The 17,500-nt window shown below is 40.7% G+C and overlaps 1 protein-coding gene across 1 annotated transcript in view; it reads left to right on the top strand.

Moving 5' to 3' along the window:
- Window positions 1–17,500, top strand: part of fbxl17 (F-box and leucine-rich repeat protein 17) — a 232,963-nt gene that overhangs the window by 189,910 nt on the left and 25,553 nt on the right. The window contains exon 10 of the mRNA XM_026186347.2: window positions 17,183–17,325. Coding sequence (XP_026042132.2) covers window positions 17,183–17,325 — 143 coding nt within the window. The remainder of the gene's footprint in view (window positions 1–17,182; window positions 17,326–17,500) is intronic.

Here is a 17,500-nt window from a genome sequence, read left to right as displayed (position 1 = left end):
GACCGTGTCCACACAAAAGTTGAGGTAGTCTGTAAGACAGTGTGTCGCCCCCTCTATGTCTTCACCATGTGGGCTCAGGAGCACATCCCAGTCTGTGGTGTCATAACAGTCCCTCAGAGCATCCTCCTTTTCTGGGGTCCATCTCCGGATGGAGCGCGTTGTGACCGGCTGCCTTTGGACGAGGGGTGTGTATTGTGGCTGTAGGTAAACCAGGTTGTGGTCTGACTTCCCTAGTGGGGGGAGGGGGGTGGCTCTGTATGCATCTCTCACATTAGCATACAGTAGTATAACGACTTGTTATCATGATTGTAAATATATTAAAAGTAACATTATGTCGAATACTTTACGAAAGTGCATAAAAGCTGGCTGTAGATTTTGCAGAAGATTTCAGCATGTTGCAGAAGTGCAAAACCTGCCTTCTTCCCTGCAAGTAGACGCTCTGCGACACGATGCTGCAAAATGCAAGCAGATGTTGGTCTTTTAAATGGCTGTCGCTCTGGTTTGATGAATGATTCAACCTCACCTGAGAAGGCTGCAGCGTTCCAATTCTCCAGACGGCCTACGTATGTGCGGCGCAACTCTAGATGGGTTGAAAACATTGGTTTACTAAATAATCCGCCCCCATTCTGCAGCCAGTTAATGTGGCCATTAGCGCACATGCAGGATAATTGCCCATTATGTTCCATTGAAAAGCAGTCCATCCAGCATTACTGACTACATTAGCAAAGCTTTATTTTTTCTTGAGCTGGAGGACAATCAAGAGTCAAGATGCCTTAATTAGAGGATAGGGGTTCTGTGGGTTTAGGGGCTTAAACACAGTAAGACGTTTTCAATAAATCTAATATTTTATTCTTGACGGTTTTTGTTTTTTTTACCAAATGTTTGGAGTTTAGATCATCAGTTTCCATGGATATATTTGGTAGACGTTTTGCTTTTTGTATTGCAGAGTAGGCTGTACACAAAGGCTGATATGAATTAAAAAAACAAAAAGGTTATAGGGCTGCTTTTTTTTGCTGTACTTAAAATACTTTTGTATTTTTAAAATGTTCGCTTTGTTGATGATTTGCAATTTAAGAGTAGCTTGCTTTTACTTTTTCCCACTTTATTTCTGGCAAACACACATGCATACACACACACTGTGTTTGTACTAGTGTTGATTTGGTAAAAAAGTGAGTTTCTTAAAAGTGAGACGAGGGAAGTGCTTGGTTTTCTGATGCAGACAGAAAATAAGTTAAACTCTAGGTCATTTACCATGGTAACTGTTAGGATAATTGTTGAGCATAATTGTGATGTCGCTGAAACGACTTTAAGATTCTAAAAGAGCAGAAGGACATTAAGTGCATACTGTATTTTGAAAATGAGCAGGCCTGTTGGAAAAACAGAGTGCAGTTGTCCAACACAGCAGACTGTTTTGTCCGTACCTTTAGTCTGAAATGAAAAATACAGTAATTGCCCATTTCCCACTCCCCAGTTTCTTTGTTGCATTATGAATAGGAAAAATGCATCTTTTCTTACAACATAATAATGAGAGGCATGTTTGCATGTGTGCACAAAAAGGAAAATAAACCAAAACGTGTCCAAGTGCTCGGAGTTAGTTTGACATTTACTAACATATATAAGAAAATATTTACATAAAGAGGATCAAAAAAAGGGGGATGAATAGTACAGATGTCAGAGTTCAAGTTAGTAGATCAGTCTCTCTTTATAATGCAGCTGTACACTTTAAAACTTGGACATCTACCCAAGATTTGAAGTCAACACACACCTTGTTTTGTTTATTCCTTTTTGGCCTTGATATATTTTTAAATCTTTACTTTAAAAATAAATCAGGTAAGGCTCATGATCATGCCAGGACCTCTGCAGGCTGTACCACTGAAATCAAATGCCCAAAGATAGAGTGCACCGATCTGGCCGTAACTCACCTTGAGGCGAGTAGCTGTTTTATCAGACAGCTTCCAGGTCGCTCACCACGATCAGCGCGGTTTATATTTCCAATATGACACCAAAGTAAACAATGCAGTTTAAAATAATAGTTTCTACTTGTATTAATGCAGTGTACCCAGAGGTTTGTGTTATATAATTTATATCATATTGTGGGAAAAACAGATAAGAGACTGATCATGCCAGCCAGAGGTACAGAGGAAACTTCAGATTGCTTCTCTTAAATACACTTTCTCCACTCTTTCCTCCTTTTCTACTAAGCTTCCTTCTTTCTAGTGGAATTTTGAGGACATTACCTACGAAGCAGAGTTGTTACCCTTTCTGAAGAATCCGATGCAGACAGATGTCTAAACGGCTGCCCACAGTTGGAAAGCACTAGAAGAGCAGTTAATTGTTGAGATCTTAGAAGAAAAGTATGAGCTTCCTGCATGTACACTGCTGACTGGATTTTCTGGCTCAGAGGCTGTGAGACACAAGCTATTGCTAATTAAACGCAGGGCCTTACTCGCTAAATTGAATGATTGTTTCACACCCCAACGATAAATCCTTCTCCCTCCTAAGGTGCAAATGGAACTCTGCCATCTTCCCTCTCATCTATATGATTGTGTAGTGGGTCATCTGCAGCAGGTTTTGTAATTAATGTAAAGAAATAAAGAGATAAGGCTCGGAAAAAGTTGTCTGAATGCTTGATATGATGAAATTATTAACCACTCTTTATGTTTTTTTGTGTTTCTTGTAATATCAATGAACCCTGAAATTAACTGCTGCTCTTGCTATTGAACAGGGATTGTTTTGACATCTGGAGAAGATTTTTGTGATAAACTAGTAAAAAGTATAGAACAAGCCATTTCTTAATATTAGATTGTAACTAACAGAGGGCCGCTGTGTACAGATGACCTCAGGGAGTCGTATAAAGGACAGTGGTAAAGATGGAAAAGGAGCATAAACAGGAACACTAACGATCGTTGTATTAAGCCGGGGTAAAAGAAACAGTAAGCACTAGAGGGCACTCTCTGTCTCCTTACCCCTAGGCACAGGTCTGTTCACAGGGGTAGCTACACACTGCAGCCACACGAACATGCGCACGCTCACACAGAGAACATGCTGAACATTCAAATATGAAAGTCAGAATGAGATGTTCTCACAGCTACTAGGAGACAATCAATTTGAATTGTATTAATCAGTGCTTGCACTCAGACCCTCTCTAGTTCACTATTCAATTACAACTGTTACATCTCATCCCATTCTTGCTTTCTCTCTCTCTAGTTCTCCTCTCTCTCTCTCTGCTCAACTCGCTCGCTCTGCCTGGGTCTATATCAGTGTCTCCTACTGTAGCCACTATCTATATTACTATTTCCCCATTGTTTTTTCCCTGCAGTAGCATAGATGATAGGTTTTAACCTAATGAAAAGCACTTCTGTTGAGATTGAAAAGCTCCTTAAACACATCCCAGCAAACTCTTCCTCCTCTGCTCCTGTTTTTCTCCCTCACCCTCTCCTCCTCTGATTTTTTCCTTCCTTAATTTCCTGTTGTGCACCCCCCACCCCCACCCCCCTTCCCTGTCCTCCCCCTTGACATTTATGCTTCAATGGTTCCACCCCTTATGCATCTTGCTACCCACCACTTTTTTCTGCAATCCTTATATCTATCTCTTCCCCCCACCCACCCTCCCCCTCTTTCTATGCTAAATGGGCTGCATTACTGTAATGAGCTGGTAATTTATGGAGGGGGAGTGCAGGACTTGTATCATTTGCCCATTGAGTGTTTGGCCTCCCTAAGCTCACCCTCTCCCTGTGGAAACGCATGCATACACTCTGAGAGCCAGGTCCACACACAGAGAAAAAACAAAGTAGTGTGCAGACACACATTGCTACAAAATCACGTACTTATGTAGAAAAATAAAAGGAGATTTAAAAAATGTTTAGTTCTATTTTTTAGTTCTATTTTAAAAAATTGGGGTGTTAAGCAACTGCCGCAGCCAGCTGCACTGTTTAAAACCGAGTAACTACTATTGCTGTCACATACAATGCAAGCCCACATTTCGTGACATACATACTACCACATGTTCACTTGATGAAATTGAGACTGTTAAAGACAAAAACGTGAATACCCGAAAATGTCTTGTTGGTGTTTCGCTTCCACTGAGTTCCTCGTTTCATCGGTTCACAGTCACAGGTTACGACCATCATGACGGAGGATAATTCTCATTGTGGGACGTGTTTCTGTTGTGGTCGTGTAACTCAATAGCTTTCAGTTGAAAGTCACATAGAAGTTAGCAATCAAATATGTTTATACAGCAAGGAAGGAGGTGGGAGATGAGGAAAGACAAAAACTTTGAGGGAGGGAGGAAGGAAAACGATGCAAACAGCGGGGAGGCTTTGTCACACGCTGCTGTTTGTCTTTGCTCGTGACCCTTGCGGAAGATGAAAGGCAACGTAAAGGTTCAACTTCACATGACTCTGACATTATAAATAATTTGTATGTTTGAATTGCACACTGTACCCATGCACGCAGATGGCCTCCCACGGGGATGTTAAACACCATGGCGACAGGCGTTGACCCTAGTCGTAAAGAAGCTAAAGGTCAACACGGCTACTAAGGAGGTAGAGCGACCCTGAACACAGGAACATCCTTTAGAGAGAGGATCAGGAGGAGGGGGAGAGACAGAGGGAGGAAATCAGAGAGGTGAGGGTAAAGAAAACATTAGAGGGGAAAGAAAGGAAGGATTGAGAGCAAGGATTGAGAGACGTGAATGAATGGCGATGATGAGCCAAGCGAATCGAATAAATGACGGGAGAGGTCAGTGCAGGATGGACAAAAGGATCAAAGGAAATGACTCTGTCGAAACTGCTATCTGATCTTTAGGCAGAAGCAGCCTCATCGTCTACTACAGCCCCACTTGTTAGAAAAAGTAATAAAAAGCACATGAGCAGAAACACATAGTAGGTGCCTGTTTGTTTGCTTTGGGAGAATTTTCGATAATGAAGAACAAAAGGGTATTTTTCATTGCACGGTGATTTAATTTAAAAAGTTTTCCTCAATAAGATTCTCGGTTGATTAGATTTAAGCTAAACTACAATCCCATTGCAGTTGTCAGCACGTTCCTGTAACATTCGGGCAGATCAGTAATATTCAGGTAGATGAAACATTTATGATGACACAAACATATCTATTTCCTTTGTTCTACATATAATATGAGGGAAAGTGATTTCCCAGCACACCTCTTATAGTTCTCCTTGTTAGATTTGAGCAAATTATCCTTCAAAGACAAACTCTCACATGGCTCTTTAGCTGCACAAAATTTGGTCTATTGTGTATTTCTGGCTCTTACGCTGACTATGAAGTTACCTCTTGAATAAAAGTGCTTTGTTTTTTATGGGACATTCCGACTGTGCCGCAGTTTGAAAACAAGGTTCTTAAACTGTCATTTTACATTTAAGAGCACTTATCAATTTCATAGACACCGTCAAAGCAGCATTCTCGAGTAAGACATGAGTTATTCTGTGTGCATTTGAAATGAGCCTTGGGAAAGGTTAGCCATAAACTGAAAAAGATGTTTGATCTATAGCCAGGTATTGATCAAAAACACTGTCTAAGCTCATGAAAATGTACACGTGTGTGTGTGTGTGTGTGTGTGTGTGTGTGTGTGTGCGTGTGCGCGCGCGCACTGGTGTACTTTGGCGGAGTGTGTGCAGTGTATACAGTAATGGCACTTGACGTGTGATTTGAGTTATGGCCAGGTATTGATCAGAAAACATCGCAGCGGCTTTAAACTTTACTGTCGAGCTTTTGGTGAGACCTGACTAAGTGTTATTATAGACTCATGAGTCATTAGGAGTTTCTATAAAAGAGACTGAACTCACAACATAGAGAGATAAGAAATTAGCGATCGTGGCTCAAGAGTTGGGCGTTCGCCTTGTAATCGGAAGGTTGCCGGTTCGAGCCCCGGCTTGGACAGTCTTGGTCGTTGTGTCCTTGGGCAAGACACTTCACCCGTTGCCTACTGGTGGTGGTCAGAGGGCCCGGTGGCGCCAGTGTCCGGCAGCCTCGCCTCTGTCAGTGTGCCCCAGGGTGGCTGTGGCTACAATGTAGCTTGCCATCACCAGTGTGTGAATGTGTGTGTGAATGGGTGGATGACTGGATATGTAAAGCGCTTTGGGGTCCTTAGGGACTAGTAAAGCGCTATATAAATACAGGCCATTTACCATTTACCATTTTTAAATGCAAATGCCACTTTTCATTGATAACTGCTTCTTGTTATCTTTTGAAGCAATAAAAGTGCAACACGTTTAAACTCCTGCTTCATTTCAATGTTGTGATAGTTTTAGGTTCAAAATCACTTTTCTATAAAATAGTTCCGGCATATTAAAATTTTCAGTGTTACTTACTTACTTAGTCTATTGAAACAACATATTAAAGGAGGACAGTGATCATTGTGACATCACAACATTGAGGATGTCCTTGGTGGCTTGTTTACACGCAGTTTCTTTTGGTACTTTCATTAAAACCTCCTTAATAAACAAACAAACAAACAAACAAACAAAAAGAAATACTTGCTTCACACAATATGTTACACATAAGGCCTTTGTTTTAGGTTCACGTACTTACAAAAAACTAGAAGTCATGTTGCTGAAATTCAAGGAGACGTGGCATATCCATTTTAAAAAAAGTTGGATTCAATCGCACTGCTGTCTAAAAGTCAACGCAACATTGTGGGTCGTTTTTCTTATCGGTTTTAGGATCAAGTGAAGACTCGAGCCTTTTCTTTGGGTGGGTCTGCCTGCTATTAACGGTCAAGTAAACAAATTGTTGTACAAGAAATTGGTATTTTGGCATTTGTTTTAGGGCTGTCTCAGGGGCTAAGTAGGCCCCAATTCATACACAAACGAAAACCACAGACAGACACACACTGTCTAGTGATCATAACAATTTGGAAGGTTTTGTCAGGGGTATGGAAAGAGGAAGTGTATGTCTGGTTAATGTTTCCCGCTGGGTTAAAGTGGACTGAGTGGACTGTTAAAGACTTGAGATAAGGCATAGACACAGACTTAGTGGCACTTGGAACGCTGTGTGTATTAGACAGGGTCATAGGGGTATTTCAGAGGCGGTACGGGTAATAAAAAGGGTTAGGTGTGGCACGGTAGAGGACTAAAATAAAAACCATTAAGTGTGCTTGTCATCGTCTTTGTGTTGGATAATATTCACTGCACCGAGTGATGCTGCTAATCGCATTTTCACCCCATGTGGGTGAACAGCTCGCTATTTTGTTTATTTTTCTATGATAAATTATTTTGCAGTCATAATGATTTAGCTTTCAATGCTTGTTTGTTGTATCTCAAGCCACACTACAGTGAAAGAACAGATGAGATCTCCTTAAAAGCTCTCTTCTCTCTCACCTTCCAGACAAGTTCAGATCGCATTAGGATTGGCAGAGAATACTACGGTATGATAACCTGTACTCTTTCTAAGCAGTATGCATCAACAGCTAGTTTTCTTCCGGATCCTAATAGGAATGATGCAAAAGGGGCCCATTTCTGGGCTCTGGATCCAATAGTAGCGTGTAATTACCTTTAAGACCTGCTCCCTATGTTAAAGGATTAGCCATAATCCATAACCAAACCCATAACTATTGCTATGCTACGTTAATTCCAGTTAGATGCATGCAACACACAGTTCAGCGAATATGAGGCCACCTGTCTTTTTCCTCTTTCCCCATCTTCATTTCCTCTCCTCCTCTTGCTCGGATTTTCATTTTGAAAAGAAGTTGTTAAGCTTTATGCCCCTCCATCTGTGATGTCAGAATTGGATAGCAGTTTCCCTGTTGTATACAATCCAAAATAAGGAATGAGAGAGAGGGAGAGCGAGGGAGAGAAAGCAAGAGTAATGAGAGAGAGAGAAAAGGTGGGGAGGATTAATATCCTCATAGGAGAGGTGCATTGGAGCAGAGGTGCTGTAGGTTTGAAATAGGGCTTAATATCCTGCTTTTACTGCTTATGGCTGTGGGAACCTCAGGTTGTGTGTTTTGTGAGGCTGTAGTCTCTTTCTTGATTTTGTCTTTGGAGAAGAAAGATGTAAACATATAAAACCTCCACACGGTTTATGCAAATAACTATGCAAACAAAACCTGTGAGTGTATTAATTTCAGCATTTACACACTCCAGTGGGGGCAGAAATCCTACAAGTTGTGGTAACGCTGGGAGGCATGTACCAGACAAAGCATGATCAAGAAAGAACTCACTTACAGGGCAGCCAGAGGATGATGTCCAGCCAACGGGGGGGTTGGTTCAATGAGGCAGCAGGAGGGGAGAACCCCCAACTGTCATGGAGACCGTGTGATCGATCGCAGGTCCATCTCTATCAAGGAACTTGTGACAGCTGACTGTACACCCGTCTCTCCATGTTAAAAGAAGTCAGACGCAGGTGACCACATAAGTGTGACTGAGAAGACATTGTTCGGTTTAGAAGTGAAGGAAGAAGCTGTTAAAGAAGCACTAAAACTCCAAAAGGTTTCCAGATACAGGCGACAGCAAAGAATCCCCAACAAAAAACACTCCGAGCTCCAGAATTTGCCTTTCTCAATAAGGCCTCCCACCCGTCGATGTAGAGAGATCGCTGATGATAATGATTATCATTAGCATTTAATGGGTTCTTTTACTGGAATTACTCTGTATGTGTTCTGGTTAAGTATATTAAAATCAAGATTTTGTTTGATACCACAGTGAAATCACATTCACGGCAATAATTGTGCAATTTTATGAGCAGGGAGGTCTTTTTGATCACACATTCCTAATAATCTTCTCAGAATTATATCAGTGCATTCAAATACTGTGACACAAATCACAATAGTAAAAGATTCTGGGCCACCGATGCAGGAAACCCATTCCGCTGAAGCTCCTGGCGCACAGTTTCTGATCTAATGTTAATGCCAAAGGAGGTTTGGAGCTCCGCAGTTACTGAATCAGCAGAGAACTGGCCTCTGCAGTCGGCAACCCCACTCTGTACCTTTGCATCATCTGCCACTAAGTTGTGGCATTCACATCAAACACAAGTTTTTAACTCATTCATGTTAGGGACATCCCCAGCAGTGAATGATGCGAGAAGGAATTCAACCAATATCTAGGAACAACACAAAACAATATATTTTCACAATTTACAACGAAGTCCTACAATTTTGCTTTTTCCTGTCCCTATTTAAAACCAAAGTTGGTCCACATTGCTCCCCGCCTGGTATAAATATGCATTATTGTTAGCCTGGCTTTGTGTGTATTTTATGATCCTTTCAAACTTCATTTCATCTTTAGTTTGAATGCATCACAAGAAGTGATGGAAGTAAAACCTTGAAACATTGAAAACAAAAACTAAAAAAAGTATTATCCTTCCTTTGTTGATTGGGGAATTGTTTCATCTGAAGACAAAAAGGACAGTGAATAGCTGAGCATAAAAAGATACATTTGAACATACCTGAAACTTCACGACAAAATACAAGGCTACAAAACTATGCGGAGCTACAAAAATACCACATTCCTCACATACGAATAGCTTTCACAGTTTTGCTATCTTTCTTTTTGTTATCTTTTTAGGAATGCACTGTTTACACATTTACATCTGGCTGCAGCCTCCAGAGTGGGATGTTTTAGCACCTGAGGCTCTTCACTTAAATATCTATGGGTTAATGGCCTTGCTAGCACCTATCTACATGCACTGACAGTGAGAGAGGAGGAAACGCTACTTCACAGGTACTGACTTGTGTTAGTAAATGTCAAGGGTATTTAAATTGTTAATAAAACAATTAAGTCTGTTTGGATCCAGAGCAGGAGCCCACCAAGTTCCTGATTTAGACTGGTAATATGATCAGCTGACTCAGGTCTTGAAAAATTATGCCAGCCTCTTAAGTGCTTCATTTTTGCACGAGTGTGTGTGTGTGTGTGTATGTCTAGTAGAGAGAGAGAGATTTGGTGAAGGAAGGCCTGTTGTAGGTCACCTCTGTGATAGCGCCATCTCTCCTTATCACCCCTTCACTCTGTCTATCTGTCCTTGCTCATCACTCTTCCTCTCTATCTCTCACCCTCTTTCTGTCACTCACTCACCTTTCCAATCCTCAAACTTCACATCCTCGCCGCAAGGTTATCGCAAATCAGCTACTAAAACAGTCTCTGTATGTGTGTACGTGTGCATTATTTTCACATGCGAGATCAGACTAAATATCAAAGTCACTTTTTCGTTTTCTTTTTTTTTTGGTACTGGCTCTACCTCGCCACTTAAACATCTCGGGGTCTGAGAAGTCCCTCTTTGTGAGAAAGGCACACATCCCTAAAAAGCACGTAAAATCATATAAGTGCACACTGCCGCACAATTGCATGTGGCAGCTGGTTTGCATCAGATCAGAGGCTGATTGCAAAAATGCACGTGCCCTCCGCACACTACCTTCTCCCTGCCCTCTGGCTAATTAATTTCCCAGCTCGAGCATGTCCCACCACAAAGTGTTCTCCCTCCTTGTGTCACACTCAATCTGTTCCTCCTCTCCCTTGTGTCTCTCTACCAAGCCTGGCTGATTTCAGTTCCCCTGGCCTTTGATTGCATTTGTCCAAAATGTCAGGGCAAAGAGCATCACCTCACAGAACCTCTGCATTGCTCATTTATTCATTCTTCTCTTCCCTTTTCTCACTCTTTTTTTTTTCTACATATTTATATCTAACTTGGAAGTTATGGCTCGCTTTTTGTCACATCAAGTTCATGTTTGAGACTACAGCCCAGCAGGCATTTTCCGGTCTAATCAAGAGATTGTCAACAAGCCTTCTCCAGTTCCCTCTGGTTCTCACAAGTTTTAAAATTGTTAATTCTCAGCTCACCGCAGGTCAGCGCGACAGCCTCTCTCTTGTTTCCCACCTTCGATGCGTGCGTTTCTTAAATGCTTCCCTTGGTATGTTGTTTACTGAATTAGTCTCAGCACTCACTGTGACCCCAGTTAGTTTGACCTGGGTACTTTGAAGATGAGCATGCTGTGCTAATCAGTCAGACAGCGAGGCTGGTGTTTAGTCAGGACAGACAGGCTTCAAAGGACTTAAGTGATGTCCGCATCTTGCTATGGAGGCTTCCTTACTTTTTTTATGTGCTTGTGCATGTTTACGTGTCTGTAAACACACTCCTGGGAAAGCCCATTCACATTTTTGCTGTCAGTAAATTGTTTTCATATTACACATTTGTTGAAAAACACATGTAGCTGTATACTTACACACTAACAGAAAAAAACACTCCTTTATGTTCTTCTGTGCAAATTAAATATGTATGAATAGGTTCATGTGACATTGTAGGAATCTTTTACTATAATGAATGCACCTTTTATGGACTAAAATCAATGTAGAAACATCATTTATATTAAAATCAAGTCACAGTCTGTATTTATGTTAACATGCTAACATGTCATTAGCATGTGGCCTTTAACAAGTTATTTATTGTGAGCGAGGAGGAAGACACGAAGTTTGACCAAGTGAACTGTAAAGGAACCATCAGGAAAATATTCATAACAACAAACCTAATGAGAAACTTAAATCACTATTACCCAGCTCAACATGTCTAATTTGGAAAAGCTAACAAAGCTAGCCACAGCTCAGAGCTAGCCACCTGACAGCACCCTTGGTATGAGCAAAGGATCAAATCAGTTACAAGACAAATTATGGAGACAAGTACAAAAAGATGGAATTATAAGTAGTTGACATTTTTAGTTATATAAATTTGTTGCACCTGCTTTTATTTATTAAGGTAAAATGTATAAGTTAAATTGGGTGTACAGCAGGGGGGGTTTCAGGTAATTATTAGTATTTTCTAGTTGAAAAGTATTTTATTTTCAGTTGCTTAAGTGAGAGAAAATCTGGGCAAGTTTGTACAGTTTATTTCTTTTATTATGAAAATACAATTTTGCATTGTTAAAAGCTGATCTCTGTATATGGTAAGTGCTAGTTCCTGAAAGGTAAATTGGCAGATATCTTTTGTCAGATAAATGCTGTTGTCGTGTTATGGTTAAGAATCGTCAAAAATCAGTGCATGTCACACTTCAGAGTCAGAGTCAGCCATGAAATCTCAGCTAATACATCTCTATATATTTCATATTAATGCTAAAATTACATATCTATGTATGTAGCTCTAACAAGTCCTAATTCATTCAAAGCTCATGCTATATAAAAAGAAGTTTAATACAATTTCAGACACATGCATTACATTGCATTATATTGTCTCACCAGAATTGCCCAACCCAAGTTATGACAAGTCTGTATTTGATTTCTGAGCACCACTATTGGCCATTATTTAACCTTTCTTTTGTGAATTGTCAGACAGTACAAAATAGCTGAGACTAACTTGACCTCGTTCTTGAAAGTGCATGTCAGTATTGATATAGCATTTAAAAAAATATTGCATCTTGTACAACTTGGACAGTATAAACGGTTTGGGGCACTGAGCAGCACGGTGCAGAGGGCAAAGCTGAGGTTAAGTTTTTAAACACACACAAAGGCCCAAGTGAATGTCTTCAACATTAGACATGACAGTTCTGCTCTCTGGAATACATCAGCCATAATAAGCCTTTTTCTGTTGTTCCTACTGCCATAGTTATACACACGCACAGATCTCACATGCACACACTGCTTCCACAGTAAGTCATTACCTACCATCACATCTTTCATAGGCGTACTGTCTTCATCAGAGGCAAAAATATGGTGTATAAGGTTACTGGAGGCAGTCATGGGGGATGGCTTTAAAGCAATAAGATAGCAGTAATGGCACACCATCATTTAGGAAAATGTAATAAGTGAATATCTAATAAGCCTGTAAAAGATGCTTAACCCCTGAAACTCTGAGGTCAGGTAGGCCTACAGAGATAGGAGAATAAGCCGATTAAGGAAGGTTTCCTCTCACATTGCGGTCATCACAGGATTGACCAGTTCTTGACCTTGCTGTTAGGAGTGTGCTCACCTTAGTATAGAACCACTCTTAGATAAATCCGCTCTTCATGGTATTTGATAACAGCTTGTGTAAGAAAGTAATAGGTTATGAATCTCTTTCTGGAGATAAAGTAGGAGTTAATGGTACACCAGAGATTTACGGTTTTACGCGTTGCTCACCTTTGGTCGACATTTGTCACAGCGGTTTCTTGAAGGCTGTGAGTTGAGCCTGTGGCTAAAGTTGTAATGTTTGTAAAGGTCTTAGCGAGTGAGTTAAGGCTGCGGTTTCGACACAGAAATGCTATTCCTGAATTCACTAAATGGTGCATGACACTCCTTGTATTGACCTGATGATTGATTTGGTGATTGATTGACAAGAAGATACGTTGTTTCAAATCCCAGGAGAACTTAAATAAACAGAAGCATTTGGTTGTAAATGTGACGTCCACTTGCTTCTTCTGTGTCGATGGAGACTGGTTAAATGTGCTATGCTCAAAATGAATGACATCCAGAATTTAAGGTCAGTATCCCTCTACGCATGCACACACGGAGCAACATCCTAAAGCCATTTTCAGGCAGGGCAGCAGAGTGTGTCCTCATTACTGTCTGTGACTGTGTAGTCACCACTCAGTCACAGCTCACACTGCCAGAATGGGATTTTCCCCTCTTTTCTCCTCTGACTCCTCAACCTCTTTTTCACCTTAACTTCTCTTGCATATCGCTTCATCTATTTCTTAGACAGAAAATCATTATCAGTCAGGAAAGACAATTTCCTGCTCCTATGGTCTCTTATACCCTGCCAGTCAAAAGTTTTAGAAAACTGTATGCATTTTTTTTGATACATGTCAATTCATCGAATTACCAGTTAGCAGAAACGAGCCTAAAAAGTGAATAAAACTTCTTTTGAGCGAGTGTATAATTTCGGTTAAATGATGCTGCACAGTGTATGTTGGTAGAAATAGGAACACAACAGCGTTTTGCATATTTGTCTTACAATTTTCAGTATAAAAGCTTCAAGTGTTTAACTTTGCCAGTTCAATGTGCTGATTACTTTTAAAGTCCCACTATTATATAAAAGATTGGATCATTCAAAACTCTCCACATTCAAATCTGTTGCAATCAAATGATGTTTAGATTGGCAATTTGCTAAAAACAAGCAAAAAAAATTTTGTAATAGATGAGTGGCTAATGCATAACTAATACACACTGATGTAGCAGTCAGCCGTTTGAGAAGTGAAGGTTTTTACATGTTAAGTGTTTTATCAGCAGTGTATAGATTGATTTTCTGCATCTGTCTGAAAAGTTCTACTATTGTGTGCTTAAATCTTCAGGATTTTATGTTAGATATTTGACATAAACACAATTACATTTCTAGTCTGTCACACATAAAAACATATCTTTTTGTGTTACTTGGCTACTGTCTTACAAAACAAATTCTCCAAGCTCTATTTAGACTCTTTATCTCTGACAATGTGAACAAACCTCTTCATTTGTAGTTAAAAGGTTTCGCTCAAAGCTTTTAGTCATTTCAAAAGTGGTCACGTTTCCATTTGCCATCGGGAGTAGCTGAAATTTATAGTCTTCTGATAGAGAGTCAAAGGAAGAGGAAGAGAAGCACGGCACACACATCCATATTAGACTGCAATGGCAACCAGATGAACTTGTTGATAGAGTACTAAACAAGTCTAAATAGCCTAACACTTGGCTCGTTCTGACAAAGGCATTATCTGACTCTCCAGTTTACCAACTTCACAGCTTAACAAAATGATGTTTAGTCCCATTTGCTCTTCTGTTTCTCCCCGCAGCTATTTCTGACTGCTATATGTTTTCTTTAAAAAGTCTGGAGCCTGTTAAAAAACATTTTAATTCAGTTTAAGCAGGTGGTGTGCCGCTACGTGACTGCAACACATTATTTGTGTAATGCACTGACAATTAGAGACGACTGATATATCGGACGGTATTAACTATTTCCCAGGATATCGGTATCACCATTTATAATGTCCAATAAATGAAAACTGAAGTGAAGAAGAGTTGAGAGAAACACCCTTCAACTTTCTTATGAATGTTGATGTTGCATAGTTTGTTTACTAGAAGGCACTCTGCATCGACACACTCAACAATCAGCTGATCCGGGCAAAGTCGGATCAGCTGACTAAAGCAAGATTATTTTAAAACTGAATAGTCGTAATAATGTAGTAAGGATTCATAAATAACTACTCACAGCAAATCCTTGAGAAATCTGTTTAAGTTTGTGTGTCTGGAAAAAAAAAACATTGACTGATATATTGGATTTTAAACCTCCAAATATCAGTACTGGTATCTGACTTAATATTTCTGTGTGTGTCCAGTTCTGCAGACATTGTAGTCACTCGCACAACTTATATATTCACAGTGGTAAGCATCTGTCTGCTTCTATCTTTCCACCTTTTTAAGTTGCGAGAATTAAAGTTGAAGGGGAAGAAGCAGAAATGTGTGTTGGCAAAGTTCTCTTTGATTTGTTGAGCTTTGGAGCTCTCCTCTTTCATTTAATCTGCCTTTTCCTCAGAAATCTCCTCGGACTCTGCAAGGGAGTTTAAACAGCACCGATATGTGTGTCTCAACATAAGATGAAAGATCCAAGCCCAGGTAATCAAATTTAGGATTCTGTAATCGAACAGGACAAGGGGCACTGGATGGGAAGCCATTCCTTCACTCGACGTCTTTCCGATCTTTCACACGCTCAGGCGAACTCACGAAAACACCAGCGTCTTCATTTTTAGCATACTTTACCAGGGTGCCGTTAGTCAATAAATGACATGCTAGCTTCATGTTCTTTTCACCCATCTGGTCTACTGACTCTTCTTCCCCACGGTGCGTTTTATATGAAACATACTGTAGCTTCAAAGCGGGGTTACTGCCTGTTTAGCCATAATTTGCTATTATGCATGGCATCCAAGAGCATGCTAGAGCCCAAACAGGAACCACATGTGGTGTACTTTAAGCACCCAAAGCTATATATTACATATGTTACATGCTGTACACAAGTTCGTCCCTGGGAGCATGTGCTTACGTGCAGAGAAGCCTGTGCAATACACTGGCTGTAACAGGAGAAAAGAGGTTTAAAAGTGTGGAGAAAAAAGCATAAGATTATTCATTTCCTGTCTCCAGTGGAAAAAAAGCTTCTGTACCACAAACACACAGTGAAATACATGCACGCGCAAGTGCTTCGTGTATGTTTTCTTTTGTTTTTAACTCTGGTCATAGAAGTGAAAAAGTCAGGAGGAACCGATTCAAAGTGAAAGTTCATACGGGTTAATTTTTCCTTGTTCAAGGAAGCTTGTTTATAAAAAAGTTTGACGTAAAATGGATTTCTGCAAATGAGAAAACAACATCAGGGCTAAGTAACTATCTGAAGGTGCTGTCAAAGGCTCTCTTTGTCTTTACCCTCTTCCTTTCATCTTTCTCTCATCCCTCACTCCTCCTCCCACCTTCCCACTCTCATTAGTGATGGTTGTGAGAGTGGAGAACAAAGCCCAGGCCTGCCAATCGATCACCGAGGAGCACTATCAATCGACTCGTGGAGCACAGGTCTCCTCCATCTACCCAACAATTGACGGGTCAAAGATTGATGAGGAAGATTGTTGTGTCTGTCTGTGTTTGTGTGTTAATGCAGCAAAGTATGCCTTTATTGGAGCTACACGTAGATTACAGCGAATGTAATGTCATCGTGTTTGACAGCTGTGCATTGCAATTTGTCAACATAGGAAGACAATATCAAAAGAACAACACTTGTGAGATACGCTACGAGTGTGTGAATGTGTATTTACGTATATGCAGCAAGCGGTGTATGCACAAATGCTCTGTGGTATAACAAAGCCCAGAGAAACTGTGAGATATTTGTTTTTGGTGGTTACTCTTTACCTTGGCATTTTGTTTCTGCCCTGGCAGCAGTAAACATGCACACAAGCAAAATTAAATCGTACACTGGCATGGAGTCACACTTTACTCTGGCACGGTGTCGTTCCCTTTCTGTGCCGTGAGTCATGCCGGTGCTGTAATGGATGAATCCTGCCGAAGTCTGACCAAGCATGGGTGTATGCGAGAATTTGTGGGCATGCGTGTATATTGTCAAGGTGTTGTGTAAACACTAGAATTATGTGTCACAGCTGGCCATATGACGTGCCCTGGTTTCATTTCAAATTCTGTCTCTGTGGGAAGACGCTGCTGTCACATTTGCATGAGAAAGGTTGTCAGACTAACACGTTTTCTTGTTTCTCTCCCTCCTCCTTCCCCACCTCCCCTTCTCTGCTCCCCTTCTCTGTCAACAGCTCTGATAGCTATAGGGCAGTACAGCAGCACCATTGAGACTGTTGATGCCGGCTGGTGTAAAGACATCACGGACCAGGGTGCCACACAGATTGCTCAGAGCAGCAAGTCCCTTCGCTACTTGGGCCTCATGAGATGCGACAAGGTAACGAACATTACTCATATCGTTGTCTTTCTTAGAGCCCGTACGCACAAGCCTAAAGGCTGGTCAGGAGGCATCTGGCAACCAACTCGCTGACTACGCTGATCTTGCTTTATAGTTCAGGCCCTTGCTCTCACAAACACAAAACTGGAACTTAAAATGAACATGTTCAGTTTTT

This window comes from Astatotilapia calliptera, chromosome 12, assembly GCF_964374335.1.
Source record: "Astatotilapia calliptera chromosome 12, fAstCal68.1, whole genome shotgun sequence".
NCBI lineage: Eukaryota > Metazoa > Chordata > Actinopteri > Cichliformes > Cichlidae > Astatotilapia > Astatotilapia calliptera.
This window is presented reverse-complemented; position numbering and strand designations above follow the sequence as displayed.